At 39.2% G+C, this 23,908-nt stretch overlaps 1 protein-coding gene across 1 annotated transcript; it reads left to right on the top strand.

The window, feature by feature from the left end:
- Window positions 1-616: 616 nt before the first annotated feature.
- On the top strand, window positions 617-23,246 carry inpp4aa (inositol polyphosphate-4-phosphatase type I Aa). Its single transcript, XM_042494322.1, has 24 exons — window positions 617-695; window positions 8,422-8,665; window positions 8,770-8,814; window positions 9,833-9,951; window positions 10,032-10,148; window positions 10,274-10,353; window positions 10,457-10,574; window positions 11,583-11,673; window positions 11,791-11,938; window positions 13,953-14,083; window positions 14,981-15,085; window positions 15,473-15,581; window positions 15,686-15,703; window positions 15,822-16,008; window positions 17,468-17,749; window positions 17,842-17,989; window positions 18,411-18,452; window positions 19,451-19,623; window positions 19,746-19,869; window positions 20,357-20,624; window positions 21,573-21,670; window positions 21,769-21,881; window positions 22,509-22,663; window positions 22,749-23,246. The coding sequence occupies exons 2-24, from the start codon at window positions 8,566-8,568 to the stop codon at window positions 22,879-22,881; spliced, it is 2,904 nt and encodes a 967-aa protein (XP_042350256.1). The 5' UTR covers window positions 617-695; window positions 8,422-8,565; the 3' UTR covers window positions 22,882-23,246.
- The last annotated feature ends 662 nt before the right edge of the window (window positions 23,247-23,908 follow it).

Below are 23,908 nucleotides of genomic sequence, written 5' to 3' on the forward strand. Positions count from 1 at the left end.
AGGCGATGAGCAACAGAAGAGGAAATGACTTTAAACAGGCCTAGTACAAAATTACAATAATTAAAAAAAATTTTTTTTTTAAAGTTTTAAAAAAGTTAAAGAGTAAAGAATATGTATATATGAATTGTATAATAAAACTATATTTATGTTTTTAATTTTTTTCTTATTGTATTTTTTTATTTCCCGTTTATATTTAATGTTTAATTTCATACATTGAGAGCAAAGCTAACTCAAGTCAAATTGTGTAAGCATTTTTGGCCAATAAAGCTGATTCTGATAAAGCTGGCAGATTTCTATAAGTCAGTAGTTTTTGTTAACCTTTATTATGTGTTTTTAACATCGATATTGTCTGTAAGTTTTCATTATTATTAATAGTAGTAGAGTATTCCTGGCTGGTGCTTCCATAGTGTTCAATTCACAGAGATGTTGTTATTTTGCTCAATGTACAAATACCCACGCAGTCTCGATGAACGTGCAGTCCTCCACCCACCTCCAGCATGTGAGGTTATTCCTGGTGGTTCAGTCGAACCGGACCGGCAGCGCCCCCCCGTGGAGAGCGGAGGAGCTGCGTCCGGTGGAGGTATTACGTCTGGATGTGTCAGAGGGAGTCAGGGCGAGTCTTGACTGCAGACATCGTCGAGTAGCAACCAGGATGCGCATCAATATGAAAAGAAACCTTCGCACTTCTGCAAACGGTATGATATATTTATTTATATGTATGTGTTTCTCACATGACATGTGGTCATCTCTCGGTTTGTGGAGGGTGTTTGCTCACACTGATGGATGCTGTCGTACAGAGAGAAAGCAGCTCGCAGCAGGAGCAGAATAATACATGTTTACAGCCACAGATATCTCAAATTTCGATCGATCTGTTTTTATTCTTACATATGGCGTGTTTTTTTTTTTAAATTGGGAGAAGTATACACCCTGCAGCAGCATGCAGCAGCCTCACTGAGCCAGCATCAGCAGATATCATGACGCAATAGTTGTTATTGTGCGAGTGTCAGTGAATACATTTCTATCCACACTTGAAGAATAATGATACTATTATTGGCCAGAGCTGCCATAAATAGATTTTCACTGGATGGCCTCTTGTTTATTTCCACGCACACATCCTAGTAAACACACAGGATGACACCCTGTTTCACGCAGCTTCACAGAGGGCCAGCAGAGTGTTGATGTGGGATTATGGAGAAACATGTTACATATATGTTTTTTTTTATACTTGTTACATATTAAACCGGATGTGTTGCTCATGCACAACGTGTCACGCCACTGCAGGCCTCCCAGATGCTCCCGGAGGGGATTAGATTTGAGCTGTTGAATTATTGTTTTCACTCTTTTCATGACAAAAAATGAACTAATATATACTTTCTGTGGCTCACATCTAACTACCTTGTTTATTTTTGCTGTATTGTGTCTTTATGTAGTTTTTTTTCATTTTGCATCACCTTGTGGGTGTTTTGTGTCTCTAAATAGTTGTTTTTGTGTCTCTTTGAGGTCGTTTTGTGTCTCTGTGTAGTCACTTTGTATCTCTTTGTAGTTGTCTTGTGTTTGATTTTGTCACAGTTGATTTTGCGACTCTTTAAATTATTGTTTGTATTTGGGGTTGATTTTGTGTTTCTGTGGTCATCATTATAATCTCTTTCTTGAAGTTGATTCTGTGTGCCTTTAAATAAGGTTCTGTATTTTGTGTCTCTTTGAGGTCTTTTTGTGTCTCTTTGAAGTCACATTGTCTCTCTTTCAATTCAATTTTTCCCTTAAAATTTCTTTTAGTAATTTTGTGTCTCTTTAGATAATTTGGTGTATTTTTTGGCTACTTTGTTTCTCTTTGAGGTGATTTTGCTTCTCTTTAAAGTCGTTTGTGTTTATGGCTGTCTAGTGTCTCTGAATTCATTTTGTTCCTTTAAGTAATTTTCTTGTGTGTAATTTGTGTCTCTTTCAGGTCATTTTGTGTCATTTTGTTGTCATTTTGAGTTTCCTTGAAATTGAAGAGTTCTTTCTCAAGTTTTCCGCTGTTTGGGTTTTAAAACTGTTTGCGAGATGTTACCCACATGACATAATTAGTGGTTTGCTTCAAATTAAAAGCAATGCACAAAAATTCTACAAAAAAGCTTTCTCCGGTAAAAAAGTGAATAAGCACCCAACTAAAACTTCAATTTTAAGCCATGATAATGAAAAAAATCAAAAACCCATTCAAAAATGGCCAAACTAAAGATCGTTTCGGTCTGTCTCTTGAATCTGTGCCTCTTTTTGATTATTTTGGGGATAATTAAATATTTCTGATCCACCTACAGTCTAACTTTGTGTGTGATCCTGCAGCAGTATCAATAAGAGTTCATTCATCGCCGTCGAAGGTTCCTGTCTCCTTGTTTTACTGCTATCTGAGTAACAAGAGCTGCCTCATGATGTTACACTTCCTCTTCACATTTGCGTGTGTATTTGGATAAATCTCCTTTTGGGAATAAACTCGTTTGCATAATTTGCTCCTCTTTGATCAGTCAGATTTGACAGCAATTTATGGATCAGCCTACGTGCGGATGGAGTCTGTGTGTCCATGGTTACGCCAGACATTTCTACATCAAGCAGACTGTCGTAGATCAAGGGATGGCAGATGGGCACAGATCAGCTCGGGGAAGAAACAGAATCAATAGATTGAAATTGAGAGGAACATCAGGGTTACAGGAGGACACGGGAAGGGGAGACGACTGGAGCACAAAAAGAAGAGGGGGAGGGCTGATGACAGAGCAGAAGAAGGGGGGAGAGATTTAAAGGGACGAGAAGGAGATGAGGTAAGGAAGAGGACATCTGAGAGAGAGACAGAGAGGTACTGCAGTGCAGCCGGTGCTGACAGCATCTGCAGGGTTCCAGCTGTGTGCCGCCAGCTTGACTAACTGGGTCATTTTATCTCCAGACTGTCCCAGAGGACGTCTATACCACGAGGACCACCTGAATCCTCTCAGTCCTCTCAACCGTTACTCCTTCACTTGCGTCATCACTGCATGTGTACCATTTTTTTCTCATTCTGTGAAACCAAAACATGACTACTACTGACCTCTTTTGCCTTCTCGGGGTCAGAGGTCACCCACAGAGCAACAGCTGTGGAGCTGGTCAGCATTCAGCTTTCTGCTAAGCAGTGGATATGGATTTTAGCTGTTAATGGGCTTGAACCCCTAAATAACAGCTTACCACACTGCTGCTTATTGTCTGTCGATAAGACCTGAAACGACTGATTGATGGACAGAAAATGAGTCAGCAACTTATTTTATGATCAAATAATGATTTCATTTTTATGCCTTTTCGCCAACAGTAGCTGAGGCTGGAGGCATTTTGTTTTTGGGTTTTCTGTCCGTACATCCAGCACATTCTTCTGAACATATCTCAAGAACGCTTTGAGGGAAATTTCTTCAATTTTTACAAACATTCACTTGGACACAACAATGAGCTGATTAGATTTTGGTGGTCGTAGGTCTTTTAGCAGCCTGATGTCTGTGGTTTTTTTAGCGGCCAGTGGCTCTTTTGCCATCAAGGATAGTGCCACGAAAAGCGATTGTTTTTTGTAAGACATCACTGCATTTTCAAGATTGTGCCAATTTTAAGCCAAAAAATCACTTTCTACCTACAATCAAGTGGCTTCTGTGCCTCAACATAGCCACAAGTCAGCCACAATGTTGAACTGTAAAGAAACGTAAAGTTTCAATGTGTCCACTTTATAATAACATACGTGAAACATATCTGTGGTGTCCAGAAAAGTACGATGGCAACATTTATTCTGGTGATTGGATTGTAGGTTGCAGCTTCTCAAAAAAGAAAATGTGTTGCTTTTTACCAAATGCTTTGATAGAGGGTAGTTATGCGCACATCACTGCGGTGCAAGGCTTTCAAAAAACAGCGTATGAGGAAGGTAACACCTGCACACTTACTCTACTGCCATACGTTTTGACCCAAAGAGGGTCCAGACAGGATCAAAATGTTGTCTGAAATAAACTTGTGTAACATAAAGTAAGTGTGCAGGCTTTATCTTTTTACTCTTTACCAAATTATATCCTTATATTGAAATATCTTTAAAGTGGCTTTATGCCATATTTAGATTGTGTGAATTGTCTAAACATGGTTCTTGACGTGGATGTCACTGATAGCAGCTCTTTTTAGTCGTTTGTGGCTCGTTGTTGTTTTCCCCTCTTTTGTACAAGTAGTTATGTGGGTCTTTGTGGTTCTTATGCATCTTTTTGTATTTATCTGTGGCCATTTCGTGCCTCCCCCGGTCAGTACGTGTTAATTTGAGTTACATTTTGCAGGTGAAGACACTCTGGGCCCCTGGGCCTGTGCAGGGTGCATCTGCTCAGTAATCCATCCATGACTGTGATGAGATTTTTTTGCTATTTTCTGGGCACTTTTTAGGCTAGTAATGACTCAGTTAAAGAAGAAAATCCTCTGCAGTTGGACTGATAATACAAACAATATTTCCATTTTCATTTAGTTTATCTGGTCAATATTTTTTCATGAGTCTAATAGTTGTTAACTCCATGAAATGGTACAGTACATCTTTGACTGTCTTGTTTTGTCCGACCAACAGTCCAAAATCCAAATATATTAAGTTCAGTTCATTTTCAATTGTCATTACCAGATTCAGCAGCGTACAGAATAAATAACAAAGCTAAAAACCTATAATAAATAAAACACCATTTAAACAACAACCAGCATGTTAAAGAATAACACATAGCAGCAGTGAAGGAAGAGGGCAGACTTTAGGTCAGGGAGTTCATAAACCTCACAGCCTCTGTGAAGAAGCTGCACTTCTTGCTTTGAGGCTGCGCAGCCCTCTGTGTGAGGGGAGGGGCGTGAACAGTTGCCGGGTGGGTGGGGTCCTTCATGATATATGAAGCTCTGCTTCTGCATCTGCTGATATACATGTCTTCCAAAGAAGGGAGGCTGCTGTTGGTGATTTTTTGAGAAGATTGAACTAGTCAGGATGTCAGTACGCAGTACGAGGTCAGGACAGCAGCGCTGACACCAGCCTGCGTCAGCCTCCTCACAAAGTACAGGCGTTTGTGGGCCTTTCCTGTTATGCTGGCTGTGCTGGTGGCCCACGTGAGGTCGTTGGAGATGTGCAGGCCCAGATATTTAAAGGTGGACACCATCTCCACAGCTCCTCTGATGAAGAGGGGAGAGGGGGTGCGGCCTCTCCTCCTACAGTCCACAACCATCTCCTTAGTCTCCCCCACACTGATGCAGATTGTTTGCTCTGCATTAGTCCACAAGATCTTCCACCTCCTGCCTGTACATGGTCTCGCCGCTGTTGGAGATGCAAACTTCACTATATTTTTGCTCAGGTTTAATTGATTTAAGTTAGTAAAGTTAAGTTAATAATGATAAAAAAAAAACAAAGAAAAACAATGAATCTTCACATCTGAAAAGCTGGCTTTAGAGAAAATTTGTCATTTTGAAATATCTGTTACTCATTTTTACTATCCACTGAAAAATCAGTCAATTGACAAAAGATTTCAGCACCACTCCTGGACATTTTCTCTCTTTTCAAGCAGACTGTATGTAGCTGGTCGTCAGACAGATGTGACTATGATGACGATCCGTGGCTCCCTGTGGCTTCACATTAGACCCACTGAGGGTTTCCTAGAGAGCTTCCCAGCGTGCCCCGGGCGGTGGAGATAATGCAGATTACAGCGTTTTAAAAGACAGCTCCCATTGACAGTCACTCCCACACAGCCTAATGAGGCAGAGCATCCAGCGCTGTAATTGTCATCTGCTTTGGTCTCACATGAAGGTGCCAGAGCGGAGATTAAACTGGCAAAGAGCGTCACGTTTAAACTCTGGATTTAGTGTCTGTGACTATGCAGATGAGTTTTGTTTGTGTCAGCGAGAGATCTCATTTGTGTACGGTGTGTGACGTCAAGAGAGATTCACGTGTAAAAATAGAGCTCCGTTACACACATGAATGCACAGTGGTACACACACTTTTGTTCTCATTATGTCCACACAAGACAGACAAACACAGCGCCAGATATGCCCTCAGTCATTCATGATTTTAAGTGAATATTTGTGTGGCACACATGCACAAACACACACAAACACACACGAAAGAGGAAATGTTAACTGACACACCACAGGAAATGTAAACATTTAGCTCATAGGTCAATTTAAAGCACCTTTCAGCTCAGGTCAGTCATCAGAATACTTTCAATATACTTTTTGTCTATCCTTAACCCCTTAATACCTGGATCGGCATCAGTTTTCTTGTGCTGCATACACACGCCTTTCACAATGATTTTAACCTCTGAAACCTGAGAAAATTGGTTTGATTTTTTTCAAAACACCAGAAAATCATGAACAAATTTGCAGGAAATTTGCTCATGTTTTGCTCAAAAAGGTGACAAGAAAATTATCTAAAAAATTAGCTGGGATGGATTATTTGATTTTATCAAAAAAAAAGGGGAAAATGTCCAGAAAACTATATTTATAATTCTCCTAATTGTATATTTAGAATTATGTCACAGAAAAAAAAATCCTGAGCACTTTCTTAAGATCATTGTTCTTTTTGTTTGTTATACTTCACTGCATTTATTATTTTATTTTATGTATTTATTTTTTATTTTATTTATTTATTTTTTTTACTTTAATCTAATTCCTTGCTAATTTTTGGGCCATTTCTTGTTAAGTTCCTTGTTGCCCTCTCATGTTTTTGGAAGAAATCAAGCTAATTTGCCCCAGTTTCAAAGGGTTAACAGTTCTAATTTCTTTCTTCTTCCACTTTGCTGGAGATAAAATCAATATCCTGACAGCTTGATTGTCTTGTTGCTGATTCTCACTCTCACACCAGTGTTTCCATAGCGTGCCACATTTGGCACAGCATCAGTTTCCTGTTCTCTCACTGTTGCACACAGATTTTGGCAGGTGCAGTGAGGTAACAACATGAGCAGGCCTTTTACACTGTGGCTTTTGCATCATCATCTTAAATGAATATCTGACATAACAAATGAGTGTCTCGGTTTCACTGTGAGTTGCACCACAAGCACTTACTGGATGTGGTGGAATAATAATAGTTATGTAAGTGTGTGTGGCTAAAGTGAGGTTTTAATAACCGAAGCATTGTTTATATCATTAAAAGGTGAATTTATTTTCATATGTTCAATGCGGTGTATTAGATGTTAAGAAATCAGTTAATCGCCTCGCGTATAACGTTGAATTTGTGAAGAAAAGTTTTCTCGCATGCTTCCAACAACAGCAAAAAATATATAAAAATATATATTTACAAACGAAACTTTGTTTTTAAAATAGTTTTGCTGTTTTTAAACGCAGCCCCATTTTACTGAAATTCTTCTAGAATATTCTAGATTCTTTGTTTACTATTGAGTAGATTTGTGTTATACATTGATATGATGTTGATTTCGGGATGTGAGACTCGACATCATCCAAGATTTTGAATATCATAATATCATAAGTGTTGTACAGTAAATTAATGCAATTTTCGGAACTCTGTAGCTGCTCCGTTATTTGCTTTTACCCATCTATTTATTATACCTACATTATTTATAAAAATCTCACTGTGTAAACACCTTGCAAAAGCACCAGTACTGTCACAATATTTATATTGAGGTATTTAGTGAAAAATAATGTGATATTTGATTTATTCGGTATCGCCCAGCCCTAACATGGAGGCATGCGAGAAAAACAGATAGAATTTTTTTTTCATGAATTCAGTTCAGGGTAAGTAATTGATACTTAAAGGATCATTATATCCTTGAAGTGTTCTTTGAAGCAGTTTTAGTGAGTTTGTCTGTTTATCTAACAGTTTGTTTTCAAGCAGTGTATCTTACTTACTTACTAACCAACTAATCCTGACTCCTGGAGGAAAATTCCTGGTGATTTTAGCAAATGTCTGGACATTTATCTCATAGTCTAAACGTCTGTGCATGCGTGTTTGACTTCCGTTTTTCCAAAAGAAGATGAAAACATCAGCAAAGCACAAACAGCATCAAGAGCCAGAAGGTGAAAATTCAGTCTGCCGCAGCTCTGTTTCATTTCCTACAGCTGTGTTAAAATTCACACTGCTGAATTTTCTTCCCAGTGACTATATTAGCACTTTATCAGAGGGAAAGAAATAAGTGGAGCACTGACAGAAAACTGCACAACCTCTCAGACGCTGCTTTTCTCAGAATCACACTAAGAGAGACAGACAACTTCCATCAGTTATTCATCCCTTTGACCTTGTGTATTGAAGACTGATACTGAGCCAGAAGCAACATTCGTAGTTAATTACGAGCAATTTTCTAATTTTGTCTCGGCTGTTATGATGATAAAAGCATGGCCACTGTATCAAAGGGTGGAGGGAGTCCAGTCTGCCTCAGCTGTTTGTGTGTGGACAGCAGATGATCTTTTTGTTGTTTTCTTCTCTCTGTCTTTCAGATTTATCATCGACAGACTTGTGACCGCTCAGATCAACACGCAAGGGAGACCAGCGAGCAAAGAACTGACGTGACAGTTTTGTTTTCTGCTCTTCAGCACTTTTTCTTCTAAAAATCCATCTTCAGCCTCCAACGTGAAGCCACCATGTCCGGGAAGGAGCGCAGCCCCCGCCACCGGCCGTGGTCGGTCTACCGGGCCAACACGTTTGATCTCTCAGCTGAGATGATGGGGCTGGCTCTCTCGGGTAACTAAGTAACTGCTACCATGGTTACCTGTTTACTTCACTGATGATGAAATAGCAGGGCATTAAAACAGGGCTCCCCCTCCTCTTTTCTCTTTATCCTACAGGCAACAGTCAGGATCCAGACGAGCCTGTGCTGGAGTTTAGTGTGGGTACGTTCATTAAATGCACTGCTGCACAATCAGAGTGTGTGTGTGTGTGTGTGTGTGTGTGTGTGTGTGCGTGCGTGCGTGCGTGCGTGCGTGCGTGCGTGCGTGCGTGCGTGCGTGCGTGCGTGTGTGTGTGCGTGTGCTCTGAGTATTGACAGAAGCAGTTACACTGGTAGGCTGAATGACAGTTGATCATTAACAAATCTCATAACCAGACAACAATTAATTGATGCTAGTAACTACACAGTCAAGTATTAAAAAATATGAAAAAAAAAGTCAAAAGCATAAGAAAATAAAACCTAGAAAACAAAACAAAACCACACAAGATAAAACAAAAAAACCCAACAACAACAAAAAACAAAAAGTTAAAAAATAATGTAAATTACTAAGAATACTGCTTCAAAAATCTAGCAAGTCTGTTAAAATAATTTTAAATACAGAATAATGATTATTATAGATATAGTTCTCTGGACATTTTTCCCCAGCTGTTTACATCTTTATAATTTTCTAATTGTTGTTATAAAGAGATTGTCAATACTGACTGTTTCATAGGGAACGCCACTTGTGAAGCCCCTTTAGGGTTTCCTGTGTTTCCCTGCATGTTTCCTTTTCTTGAAATGTATAAAACTGTCATGTTTAATATGTGCTAAATAAATCAAATAAAAATAAATAAATAAATCTGCAAATCTTTTGCAATTTGTGAGATATTTCTTGCCAAGTTGCATTTGCCTTTTTTTCCATGTTGTTCAAAGAAATCAAAGCAATTTGCTCAGAGTTCAAAGGATTAAATGTTGTGAAGGGAGTCTGAACGCACAAGAAAAGTGATGTCGGTCCAGGTTTTAAAGGGTTAAAGGAACTCTTCTCCAACCTGAACACATCACTGTAAACAACTGCTGCTCATTAAGCACCGACAACTCAAAAAACACTATATTACATTCGTCCCATGGCCGAGGATTAGTGACCATCCCACCATTAAATCCCACCGTCTGTAATCTCCTCCTGCATTTGTGTGTTTCTGCAGCCTGCAGCGAGCTCGTCACTCCCTCTCTGGACCGTAAGCCAACCAGCTTCGTCGCCGTCAGCTGCACCACACCGCCCCAGGCCTTCTGGACCAAACACGCTCAAACTGAAATCATAGAGGTACAACACTGTTCGCTCGCTTTCTGTCTGCTGTTGGAAACTTCAGAACCGTTTTCACCTCTCTGTCTCTCTGTCCTCAGGGCACCAGTAACCCAATCTTTCTGAGCAGCGTGGCGTTCTTTCAGGACTCTCTGATCACTCAGCAGACTCAGGTCAAGCTTTCAGTCTACGATGTAAAGGACCGCACACAGGGCACGGTAAGACCCAGCACATTTCTTTCTCAAATTCTATATAAGAAGTTAATACATTTATTATCTGCTAAGCTGTTTTAGTCTACACTTATCCACTAAAACGTTTTGGTGTGTTTTCTGCTATGCTTCAGATGTACATGCTGGGTTCGTCCATGTTTTCTGTGAAAGAGCTGCTGCGGGACAAACACCACAGACTGCACCTGACTCTCAGGTAACAGGCGGACACACAACACACTCAGTCACATGATGATAGCCACTGCTTTGAGGATTTGGGTTTAGGGATGTTTAATTTACTTTCTGTCATCGTGGGTCAGGTCAGGGGAGAACGAGCGCGTTGGGAACATCACCGTCATCGCCTGGCAGATAGAGGAGAAGCGTGAGCAGAGAGCTCCTGTTGCGAGGTTACAGAGAGGAGACACTGTTAATGGACGGGTGAGTGAGCAGGACGAAGTTTTAATGAGGCAGGATGGAAATACTTAAGTCTGCAACATATTTTTTTTCTCATTAAGTAATAGAACTGTAATGATTGGCTGATAAAACTATCAATAGATTGCCAGAAATTAATCTGCAACTATATTAATCATTCAATTCATTGTTTAAAGGTCCAGCGTGTCAGATTTAGGCTGATTTAGTGGCATCTTGTGGTGACGACTGCAAACTGCAACCAGGAGAAACGTTTCCTGGTTGGAATTCCTTCAGTATTAAGGAGGTTGTTTTTAGGGGTCGAAAGATTATCAGCCTGGCCGATTATTAGGGCCGATATTTGCCATTTTGCCAATTTTCTGCATTGGCATTTTATTTTAATGATCGGCGATAAAATTGATTATTAAAAAAATGCAAAGAAAGTGACAACATGAGAGGAACTTTTACTTTGAAAAAACCTCAGGGAACTATTTTTATTTAAATTTTCTCTTACTTAATAAAAAAAGTTGCTGGGAACATTATGATATATATGATGTTGAAAGTCTCAGTTTTGTTTTTAAAAAATGGTTTAAGGCATTCAAACAAAGTTTTGTGTTGGAGTTTGTTATATTCCATATCCTAAATATTGACAGAAAGATTTTCATTTTTATTGTAAATGCATATCTGTTCCAAATATCGGTTATCAGTCTCATTAACTACTAATATTCGGTATTAGTATTAGATATGCTTGGTCTCTATTGTCTTCTGGTGACTACTACTACTACGACCAATAATAATAATAATAATAATAATAATAATAATGAGAATAGTAAAGTAAATATAATAGTGGCAGCCGTAGGAAAGCTATTAAACCTCCTTTTGTTTTGCATGACTAGATGTCCTTAGCCTGTTTCTGCTTGTATTAGTAAGAGGTCACAAATCAATGAATAGGGAGTTAAAGACATTAACATTAACATTAAAGTGAAGGTTTTCTGTAGGCAAACGAAGGCTAATTTTCTCTGTGCATGTGTGTGTCAGATGGTTCTCCCCGTGGATGAAAGCCTGACTGAATCTATGGGCATTAAATCCAAGTCTTCATCTCTGTGTAAAGACCCGCTGCTAAAGGCTGGTGAGCGTCTGTCTATATGAATTAGATATCAGTCTCCTGTGTGACACTGTGAGACAATAGAAACAGGTGACATCATGGTGACTCACGGTAATGATGGTGTGTTTCTGTCTGCCTCAGTGTTCGGTGGCGTCATGTCACGGACGTATCGGTTCCCCACTACGGACGGTAACCACCTCCGCATCCTGGAGCAGATGGCGGAGAGTGCGCTCTCCCTGCACATCCCTCGACAGTTTGTCAAGCTGCTGCTGGAGGAAGATGCCGTCAGGTGAGGACTGAAAATCATATTGATAGTATTGATCGGACGCTTAAATATCTGTGCAGAGGAGCAGCAGGGAGTATTGGTGCAGTGACCCTTAAACTGTTTAAAACCTATAAGCAAATTAGCTTGACGTCTTTCAAAAACATGGAAAGAAGGCACTTAAAAATTAGGCGAAAAAAAATTGTTACAAGCAAATTACCTGAAATTAGCAAAAAAAAAGTAAAATTTATCAAATATAAAAAGCATGACAAAGGTGCTTAAATAAAAATAATATAAATAAATTATTATTTATATTATTTTTCTGTAAGTTAATTTTAAATATAGTTATAAATGTAGTTTTCTTGATTTTTGTCCAGTTATTTCTAATGATTCTCTTTGTCTTCTGTTTTGTGTTCTTTTTTTTTTTAGATCATTTTAAGGTCTTTTGTTACATTTTTTCCCATGTTTTTGAAAGGAATCAAACCAATTTGCTCAAGTTTCAAAGGCATAACTTTTGTGAAGAGCGTCTGAACGCAGCACAAGAAAACTGATGATAATACAGGTTTTAAAGGGTTAAAGCAAAGTCACATGTCCTTGCCACTTATTGTCAGGGCTGTAGGACTTGAGTCCAGTCTCGGCCGTCCCCAGGACAATTTCCAAATTCACTGTGTGGAAAGATGTGATACTTTCACAGCTAGTTTGCAACATTAGGCAAAATATTTTTGTCTCTAATTTAATCATATTTTTAGACTGGGCCACTTATTTGGACTCAACCTTGATTTGAAATTGTTCTAAACTGTCCTAAAAAAATGCTGTGGTCTTCAAGCCATTCACCCTGTAGTGGAGTGTTAAAAGCGACGTGTGTGAATGGGTCCACTAAAACCCGGTGCAGCCAGCAGGAGACAGCTCTGAGCATGGATGTTAACACTCACACACATTTAGGCTCCCTCTTGGCAAATATTGAAAAGTTCACGAGAGGCCTTAACACATGTCCCGCACACACACGCCGTGTGTACTTAAATACTTAAAGACTCCATGAACACTCATCTAAGGCTGCCAGGGTTTGGATGCCTGACCATATATCATTGGAGAGCGAGCATTCAGCTGCCAGGCTTAAAGTGAGGGATGTGTGCCTACCTGTGGCCCCGCAGTCTCGGCCCGCAGCTGTCAGCTGTCACTCGGTCAGCTCACTCTCCGTGATCCAACGTTGCTTTATTTCAGCACTCTGTTGACAGTTCATTTGTACATATTAAACACATGCAACCTACTGCCATTTAAAATAAAAAATATTTGAAAAAATGAATACATTTAAGTCGAATAAATAAGCTATTTGGTAATGAAAAGTCTCATAACATCTTGATTTAAAATATAATCTTTCCCAAAGTACAAATGGGCCATTTTTAAATAGTTTAAAGCTATCTTTTTTTTTACTACAGGGTACACATTTTCTGACAGACTTTATATTTAGAATTGTGTTTAACTTAAAAATTACTAAACAATTCTGTAATTTTCCATTTAATAAACCATTAGATTACTGAGAAATGTATTAAATAAGAGATAATTGTGTAATTAGAGAAAATATTAAATTTGTTGAGTTGCACTGTAACTGAAGAGCGTTGTTTCCTTCTCAGAATAGTTTTTAACAGCCTAAAGAGATATAACTAACCAATGTTTAAATGAAATCATAAAAATCCTGCAAACTCTCAGATTTAAATTGCAACCTCATACAGAACATGTCAGAAACAAGAAAGCTTTTTGATGTCTCCTTTGTAGACATTAAACTGAAATGTGTTTCCCCCTTCAGTGATACGTTGTGAACTGTATCTTCTTTACGTTCTCTATTATTATACCATCATCATTCAGTTGAAGAAACATCATAATTATGGCTCCCTCTGCTGCCGTTCTCATTATTGGCTGCAGCGTGCGTTGTTGTTGCTCGGCTGCAGGCGTTAATTGAACAAGCAGCGTGAACTTCAAGCTGTAAGATCGTCAGTACCTCGGCTGGATGTCTTGATCGTAAATGCCCTCGTGTGATGTGCAGGGTGTGTGAGCTGGAGGAGCTGGGCGAGCTGTCCGCGTGCTGGGAGAACCTCAGGAGGCAGATCATCACGCACTATCAGACCATCATCCTCACCTACCAGGAGACCATAAGCGACCTGCACGAATACAAAGGTTAGAAACACAAGCTGTTTATAATGCATCATTTAAAAGGGACACCCCGCAAATTTGACATGTTGAGGTCAATCAGTCACAGGAAGTAAGGAGGTTGGGAGAGCTTCTTCAAGTCAGAGAAAATCACCAATGTGTCTCAGCTTGGACTCAGATTTAAAAAGAGTCCAAATAAAGTAAAAAATACAAACTCTAAAAACAAATGCCACAGAAAAACACTGCATATCCGACCAAAACAGCGGGATTTTAAAAGGAATCTGTTGCTCTTTTATAATATTGTGAAAGACTTAAGCCAAATGTTAAATAAATTACATACATTGTTGTGTCACCTTGTTTCTCCAGTTTTCTTCCCTTTTCAAAAACATACACTCTTTTGTCTGTTCCACTTAGCGCTGCCTCTAGATGCCTGGAGAACTTCTGTTGTATCTACTGGATATTTAGTGTCTCTGTTGTATTTGTTTTCGGAGTTTGTGCGCTTTTGACTTTGCATCCTTTCTGTATTTGCAGATTATTTGCGGTTAATATATTTATTTCTGGCTTTTTCAACAGGTTTTTCTTGACTATTATTTTAAATATTTTTCCATTTTTGTATTTGTTTTTTAAAGTGTTTTTAATTGGCACTGTCTCTGAAGCTGCAGCATGTTAGTCCTAATGGAAATGTTTTGGGCTGGTGTTGCAAAAAAATAGATACTTTTTAACAATTTTACAAAAGTGCAATACTAAACTGTCCAGTGCCTCTTTTAGTAAAAGTAAATAAATGTTGTCAAAGTGCATAAGTTAATCAGTGCGACATCTTATGTATTTAGGTTTTCATGTAAAATACTGTATCACATCATGTATAATTAATTTAAGTATATACAGATACAGTGAGCCTCTTTCCTTCTCTCTGCTCCCTCTCAGGTCCGTCGTTTAAGTCGAGTACGTTGAAAGCTGAGAGGAAGTTAGAGTTTATTCCTACTAACCTGCACATCCAGAGGATGAGAGTACAGGGAGAAACTGGCTATGGTAAGTATTTAAACTGCATGGCTAAAGTTTTTTTGTTTTTGTTGTTGTTTTTTTTGTTTTAACTCTTTTCAACATAGCAACTGCAGTACAATCACTACGTAATACCGAAATATAAAAGCTTGGGTTGGGGGTTGTCCCCCCGCCACAGAAACTGAAAGGCAAACTGTATAAAACTAAAATGACAGTCTCCATTCATATTCATACATGTATACATTTTAGACATACATAAGTAAACAAATAAATCAAAATGTAAACATAAATACTCATACAAACAAATATATATATATACATTTGTCACAGTCATCTATAAACACTGTGTCTAAGGTTTTAAGGATGTTGTTTATACAGTATCTTACTTCATCCTTTTCATTACTGTCTTCTGATCAGACCGAACATACGATGTTGTGACTATTGGTGCTCCTGCAGCACATCATCAAGGCTTTAAAGGCTGCGGCCTCCGAAAAATGCTGAACAAGCTCGAAGAAGCCAGGAAACAGTGAGTAGAGCAGAAAATACAGGAGCTTAATGGTGTAGTTTGATTTTTTAGAGTGACTGATAAATCTTTTTTCCTGTGATTTATCTTTTTCCTCTCTCCATCAGCACTTATGAGGAGGAAAGGTAAGATCACGTATGGTGTAGTATAAATCTTCTGTGTTTTGGGGTTTTTTTGCTTTGTTTGCCAAACTTATCATCTCTTTTATGTCTTCCACACACACATCAAAACACACACACAAAGCTCCGCTGGCTCTGGCTTTAAAGGAATGACGTACCAGCCTCAGGATGTTGTGAAAGCGAAGGAGCTGATTGGTCAAATAAACACTCTAAAGACACAAGTGTGCTACTACACCGAGCGTCTGTCTCGAGCTGCCAAGGAGCGCTCAGCTAACGCTCTGGAGAGAACGCTGGCCATCCTGACGGAGAAGGTAAGAGAGCACTCGGAGGAGCTGAAGGGTGTTAATCAAGTGCTGTGTTACAGCTTCTTCTCTGTTTCATCCCAGTCCTTCACTCTCTCTCTGCTTCTGGTGTCTGTTCTTTATCTAAGCTCTTATGATCTGAATAGAGACAATCAGTTCTTGTAAGCTAAATATATCTTTAAATTCAATTTTTGCAGTTGAGTGCAGTAAAAAAAAGACTACCAGAATACTGCCATGTCCTCAAAATTAGACTTACTGCTGACTAACAGCAGAGTCACAGAAACACCAAGACAAATACATTTCTTTAATTTGATTTAATATGCTTTTTGGTTGCAGTAAAGGGTAACTTTGGTATTTTTCAGTAATTTCGACTTGCATTTAAGTGACTAATGGAGACAACAATTTTTTAAAGTGGTCCTGTATTAAGCGAGACAGCTACAGCCGACATCAATGAAACAAGCTGCAATGTAACCACTCTGGGAATGTTCACACTGGGCGGGTTTTCATTTACCCTCGTATTGTGTAAAACTGAAATTGTGAATATAAAATACGTCTAATGGAAACAAGTCAAAAACTCCCATTTATCCAAAAACACCAGAATCCATTTGAGTAAACACAACTTTTAGCGTATACAGAGCCAGCATAGTTTTACATTTAATTGTATGAATTAAGGGTTTATTTCAACCAATCCAGAGGTGGTACTTGTTCAAACAGTGGAAAGACAGACCAAGACAGACGTTTTTTGAGTTAATTTTTGTTTGTTAACTTTGAACGTAGTGTGATATATGAGGATAAAGTTATTGTTGATTCAAATGGAGTTTGGTGTGTATGGTGACAGCGATTTCAGGGCTGTTTCTGGTTAAACAAATAAGATCTTACGCTTTAACAACAAGTATGGATCCTTTCTTTAAGGTTTCGGATACATTTAATAACAATCTGAGCCTGTAATTGACAAAAACAAGCACTTTTAGTGAATTAATAGTGCATAATTGTCTATCAGTGTTGTATTACAGCCTGTTTCCCTGCTGCCGGCTGCAGCACTCTCACTTAAAATACTTTCCAATTTCCAAAATTATTGTTCCCATTAGACACAATACATGGTAAAATAGGGTCCACGCTGAAAAATACCAGTTAAGCTTAAGTTCATATAATTTTTACTGCTGGCACTTTCATTGAGCAGGAAAATATGCAGTTGCATTGAATACTAGTAAAAAATGTTTTAATGTAAAACCTAATGTATCATAACAGAGATGGGATGATATAGTCAGTTATTTTATAACTAACCCAGTGGGGGGAAATAAAAAAGTTCCCCAAATCACCCTCTGCTAACAGAAAATCAAGTTAAAACATGTATTCTGCCTTTTCGCCCACATTTTTAATGTCACGGTTTATGAACTTTAAAGATCATTTTTTGCCTCAAGTCACTCTTAATTTAATAACCACATTTTCACCGCCTCTCCTCCTGCAGACTCGCCAGCTGGTGACCGTGTGCGACTCCAAGCTGCTGTCCTCAGCCATCCTCGCCCTGGCAGCCGCCCGCCCAGAGTCCACTCAGCAAAGCACCCCATCCCCGTCCTCCTCCTCCCTCTCACCCTCCTCTCGCTCCCCTTCACGCTCCCCCTCCCGCCACCCAAACTCCCCGTCTCGTGCTGCCACCTCGCCCTCCCGCCATGCAGCTCCTCCCGAGGGCAGCGACGGGAGTAAAAACAAGCGTGCCTCCTTGCAGGCAGATTTGCATGAGGAGGAGTGGGTAAGAGAAAGTTGTTTTTTATTTTTGATGTCTTTATTTATTTATTTATTTTACATTAACTAAAATTGTAATGTGTGTGTGTGTGTGTGCAGGAGAAGGTTTGGCTAAATGTTGATAAGAGCCTGGAGTGTGTGATTCAGAGGGTGGACAGACTCCTGCAGCGAGACAAACTCCAGAGTGACAGCAGCTCTGAAGATGTCTTCTTGCTCGCCAACGAGGAGCCGAGCAACACTAAGAAAGGTACACACACACACACACACACACATACACACACACTGCTGCATGGTGCGTGCACTATTTCGTCTCACTGCGGACTACAAAGATCAGGGGCTTGATATGAATGAGTCACTCTCTTGAGGTATCCATAGTAACCAAGAAACTTTCTGCATACATCATGAGCATAAAGACAAGGATTCGCCATCATCGCCATGATGTCAGCCTCTATTATCATCACCTTCCTCACAACCACCAGAGCCATCAACCTTCATCATCATCATTCTCTCACTCCTGCACGCCTTTCACATCACATCTGTAGCTTCACTCTCATAATCATGTCAGCTTCCTCAGTGTTACTGGATCTTTAAAATCTGAAATGCAATGCTGAGTTATAACTAGAAGTGACATTATGTGCGTATCCAAACAAATTTTCTCTCTCTCGTAGATATCAGCCCAGATGTAGAAAAGGTAGAGAAGACGTCTCCAGGTGAGATCAATATTTCCTTTATAAATAATTCTGTATGTGCTTGAATCATTTTGTCTTATAAATAGCCGAATATTTAAGGTTTGTGCTTTTAACTGTTGATGTAATGTTGATTATTTTCATATTTGACACATTTCAGGATTCACCGTTTAAAAACTGTTTTCATCTGTTGTGCCCTCCCTTCCTCGTCATATTAATAAATGGAAGTGATGTAGGATTCAACCCAAATAGTCACTATAACATTAAAAAAGTATTCCTGAAATTTGGTTATTGTTTGAAATGTTAAGTATTTTAGGTGTAAAAAAATAACTATTCATCATACAGAAATATTTTAAGAATAGGACCACCTATATAAAAAATTGTTGTATGAAAACTTTTCTTTTGATCAAAATATTCCAAGCCATTATTTAAATTATTATTTTCATTTGCAAGGACATCTGCAAGTTTTCTTAACTATGAATGTGAAATATTAGATTACAAATTGAAGATATTTATTCAAAAACAAAACGAATAAATAAAGTTCCTTCAGGGTCATCTGTCCCTGTGGGGCTAAAAATTTCTTCTATTAATTTAACATTAAGCATTAAACAAGTCTGAAATTGAGCATACTTGCTACCCGCTACACCTGGCAATCCCTCTATTCTGTTATGAACTACAAGATGTAAAATCAGCAGCGTGACAGCTACTCTTAGAGGACTGAAAAGGTCGAGAGACCCTCAACTGCTTGGATTAGTAAAGTAACATGCATGTAAACTGATAGAATAAGGACATCATATTATGATAGTTTACTGTGAAGTATATTGTAGAATTCATGCCCTGTGTGGCCCAAATATAATGTGATTGCTTAATCATTAAATGCTGATTTTACTATGATTGGATTTTAAATACTTTTTGAAGAATAAAAATTCTTTAAATGCAGATACACGTCTTTATTAAACTTTTTATGTACAGTGTCTCAGCTTGTACGTGTGTGTATTAAGTACTGTGTGCTGTGTGTGCAGGTGAGTGGAGCGAGGCTCTGTACCCGCTCCTCACCACGTTGACGGACTGCGTGTCTTTGATGAGCGACAAAGCAAAGAAGGCCATGGTGTTCCTGCTCATGCAGGACAGCGCCCCCACCATCGCCATGAGCCTCCCCCTGCAGTACCGCCGTGATGTTGTCTTCTGCCAGACGGTCCGTCAACTTCTGCCTCCCCCTTCTAACTCTTAGGTTTTTCATACATGTAAAGTTTTGGAGAACTGCTTTAAAAACATGGTGATACATTGCTGTATTAATATAAACTGTGCTTCTTTTAGTTGACGGCGCTGATCTGCGGCTTCGTTATCAAGCTGAGAAACTCTCTCTGTGACTCGGGCTTCCTCAGACAGCTGCACACCATCGGCCTGCTGGTGCAGTATGAAGGCCTCCTCAGCACCTATGGTAACCTGAGTGTACGGATGTGTGTGTGTGTTGCAGAAATACTTTTCTGATGTTTTGGGGGGTTTTTTTAGATTATTTGTACAGCCACTGCAGTGAGGATGTAATCTACTCTACTGGGCGCAACCACTTTTTTCTGTATTTGCCAGAAAATGAGCCATACTAAATATAAAATATTTGTTAACCAATGATAGGAAAAAGGTAGAGCATAAACAAAAACAACAAATGAAAAACATTGGATTCCAAGAGCTATTTACCAAATTGTAAATTACCATTTTTAAAGCCATAAATTGGAACTATGTCGTAAAACCTTTAGCCCTTTTCACCCTGTTTGACCGAAATATGTTCAGCAATTTTTTTAAATTTCCAAAGTCAAAAAAGTAAACATAAAACAACAAAACCATAACATCCTCAGGTGAGGTAATGATGTCTGTGATTAGTGTGTTTTATAGCGTTTTACCTTTCTGTGACGACCCCTTGTGTCTTAAAGGTGAGGAGCTCGCCATGTTGGAGGACATGAGCGTTGGAGTGATGGACCTGAGAAATGTCACATTTAAAGTTACCCAGGCGACTACAGCCTTCTCCCCGGACATGCTGCCAGTGATCACAGGAAACAGGAGTGGCTTCAATGTCAGGGTCCCGATGCCCGGGACGATGTTCGACACGCTGCCACGAGAGATCCAGAACGGGATGCTGCTGCGCGTGCAGCCCGTCCTGTTCAACGTGGGGATCAACGAACAGCAGACGCTGGCTGAGAAGTGAGTGACTGAAACTAAAGGACAGAAGGAAAATGGAAAGGAGAAAAGGAAAAAAAAGCAAATTTTGCTGGATCGTTTTTAGATGATGTAAATCTGATCATTTTTAAATAAAATATTTCAAAAAATCTCCAACTATTATACATCCATTTATCTGAGGACCTTTACCAGATAAAACAGTCGCGTGGCCACTTTCTCAAAATCATTATTTTGTTTTCAAAACACTATTTAAACATTGGGTTTTAAACATTTTAAATAATTCAGCATGTTGCATTTTTTAAATAGCTTGGAGTTGTTTTGGAGTTTTTTATGAGGTGTTGTATGTTAAAACAATATATCTCACTAAACTTTACAAAAAATGTTTTGATTATTTATCAAGAAAACATATCAAACATATCAAAAACATATTTTTCCTCTTACCTGTAGTGCTATTTATCAGTCTACATTGTTTTGGTGTGAGTTGCAAGGTTTTGGAGATATCGGCCATAGAGATGTCTGCCTTCTCTCCAATATAATGAAAAAGGGCCTGTGCTGCCCAAATTGGCCGAAAATACATATGAAAAGCTCAACAGTAATGATTTTTTTAATAAATCATGACCTGTTTTTTTTGTTGTTGTTTTTTTTTTTGCTGCTTTTAGCACCATAAGCCGAGTCCCATGTAGATCCATAATATTAAAGGGAAGGCAGACACCTTTACGGTCGATATCTCCAACACTTTATCTGCAACTCACATCAAAACAATCTATATAGATAAATAGCACTAAGGGTAAGAGGAAGAACATGTAAATTTGATTCTGGGGTGAACTGTCCCTTTATATTTAAAATATGCATTTAAAAAATTAAAGATAGTATCACCCAGTCTGACTGTAGAAAACAAAATTTAAATGAGGATTTAATAGATAGACTGTTGACATTCATGACCGATTTTAACCCTAATATCTCTGTGTTCAGGTTTGGAGACACGTCACTACAGGAGGTGATCAACATGGAGAGCATGACTCGCCTCAGCTCGTACTACGACCAGTTTAAAGAAGTCCTGCCAGAGGACAGTGAGTTCATATACGAACATACAAAACACTTTTAACAGGAGAAAAAATGTGAATCTTCTTCTCATATTTAACTCATTCCTACTCTGTGTTCCCCTCAGGCCTGCCTCGCTCCCACAGTACCACCAGTCTGCCCGATCTCCTCAAACAGCTGAGCCAGAACGTGAATGCCAAGAAAAACAAGAACGTAGAGATTCTGTGGCAAGCAGCCGAGGTAGACTTTGCCTCTCATGTTCTCTCTATGCAAATTTAAAAAGGCAGAAGTTACAAGGTAGATTCCTTGATCCTGCTACATCTTTGGAATTGAAGGATGAGTTGATTAAAATCACCAGCTGCTTTGAAAATTATCTCCGGTTGCCTGGGCATGTTGCTGCTGGTGGCATTAAACAATTCCTGCGGTGAATTATTTGAATTAGCCTCACAGTCGTGTGTCCTGTCGGCTCTGAGCAAGCTTCTCACATTCATTGCAATAGCTCGATCCGGGATGCTAACGATGGATTAACAATGTCTCTGTGAATATGTGCACAGCTCTCAGTCCAAGTCGGGCCAGCCTCGCCCTGATGCCAGCTCTCCTCTTTCTCTTCGTCTGACACTTTCAGTTTTGTTTCTTTCCTCGGGTCTGACTGGCTGCTCGGCATATGCAGTCCAAACCCCACACAACTTTTCCTGATGTTGATAAGTGCTTCTATATTGTAGAAAGTCATGCTTCAGGAGAAGGGGCCATGGAGTCGAAAAAATACAAAAATAAAGCAAAAAAAGTAGTAAGGATTTGAGGAGCTACTGGCTGCTGCATCTACTGTAAATTTGCATCTCCTCTAATCTCTTTCTTTGAACCTTTAAGGCATGCCGCCGCCTGAACGGAGTGCGTTTCACCAGCTGCAAGAGTGCCAAGGACCGCACAGCCATGTCCCTGACCCTGGAGCAGTGTCAGATCCTGCAGCAGGAGCACGCCCTTGCCCCGCAGGTCTTCTACCAGGCTTTGGACTGTATGCGCAGGTCAGCTATGATAAAGGTTATGAATCTCACAGATGATATTAGAAATTTAAAAAAATAAAAACACATAGCTTGTGTTTCTCCACAGTGAGGGCTGCAGGAGAGAGAACACTATGAAGAATGTCGGATGTCGTAAATACGCCTTTAACTCTCTCCAGCTCAAGGCCTTCCCCAAACAGTATCGCCCTCCAGAGGGGACCTATGGGAAAGTCGAGACCTAAGTGGACTCCTTGAGGAAAACCAAAAGACTGACAGGGATAATGATGATAGCACCACACAGAAAAACCAAACACAAACTGGAACAACAGCCCTTTGTTTTGTGCTTAGTCACTGTTAAGATGATTAATGTCCAAGTGCCAGTGCCACTGTAGATTGTTTTATAGCAGTTTCCCCTCTCCTCAAGTAGGACTAGAATCACACACTTTTCTCAGCCAGAAACAGTAACGGGGGCTCTTTGTGTTACATCATAGCCAGTGTGCAGACAACACTGTTGCCTGCTAGTCCAGTCGTAGCACCAGGAAGCGTTCAGCTGAGTCATTTTAACTTGTGTCCCTAGAGATAAGACATGCAGCCTTTAGAAAGATGATGATGGAATAATGTTTGTACTTGTCCTTGCTGCTTTTGTTTGATTTTATCAGTTTGTCAGTTAAAGGATAATGTTGAATATATTTTACATTTTTGTTATTGTCAACAATTACCAAGCTAAGACCAAAACCAAGAATGAATTGATCTTACTAAGAGGTACTGGTTTCTGATATAGTTAATTGTATTATATTATATTATATTATATTTTTTAAAAAAGCCACACTGCTGCACAGGCTGACATATTTTCTTCATTACAATGAACATGGACATTGCAGTTTATTATGATTCAATCCTACATGCACTGTACTGCTGCAGCAAAAAAAAAAGTGCAAACAAATGCACAGTTCACCACACAGCTTGAGTGTAGGAGAAAAAAGAAAAGTGAATTCCTGCAAACAGTCGTCACCTCTGTATTTTCCTTTTTAAAACATTTTTGGTCATACTGACCTTTCTCAAGATACATTCAATAATCATAAAGTGACACAGTGCTTAAAAACAGGCCATAATCACATGTTAACCACATGTTTTGTGTGCGTGCGTGCGCAATGATGGGCTATTTTTAAACACTGTAACTCTAGGATTGTTGAATATCTCATGAGAACTTTCCTTGTGGAAAAAAGAACATCTTTAATAATCAATGCACAGGTGAGAAGTGTGTGCAGG

Source organism: Plectropomus leopardus, chromosome 10 (assembly GCF_008729295.1).
Source record: "Plectropomus leopardus isolate mb chromosome 10, YSFRI_Pleo_2.0, whole genome shotgun sequence".
NCBI lineage: Eukaryota > Metazoa > Chordata > Actinopteri > Perciformes > Serranidae > Plectropomus > Plectropomus leopardus.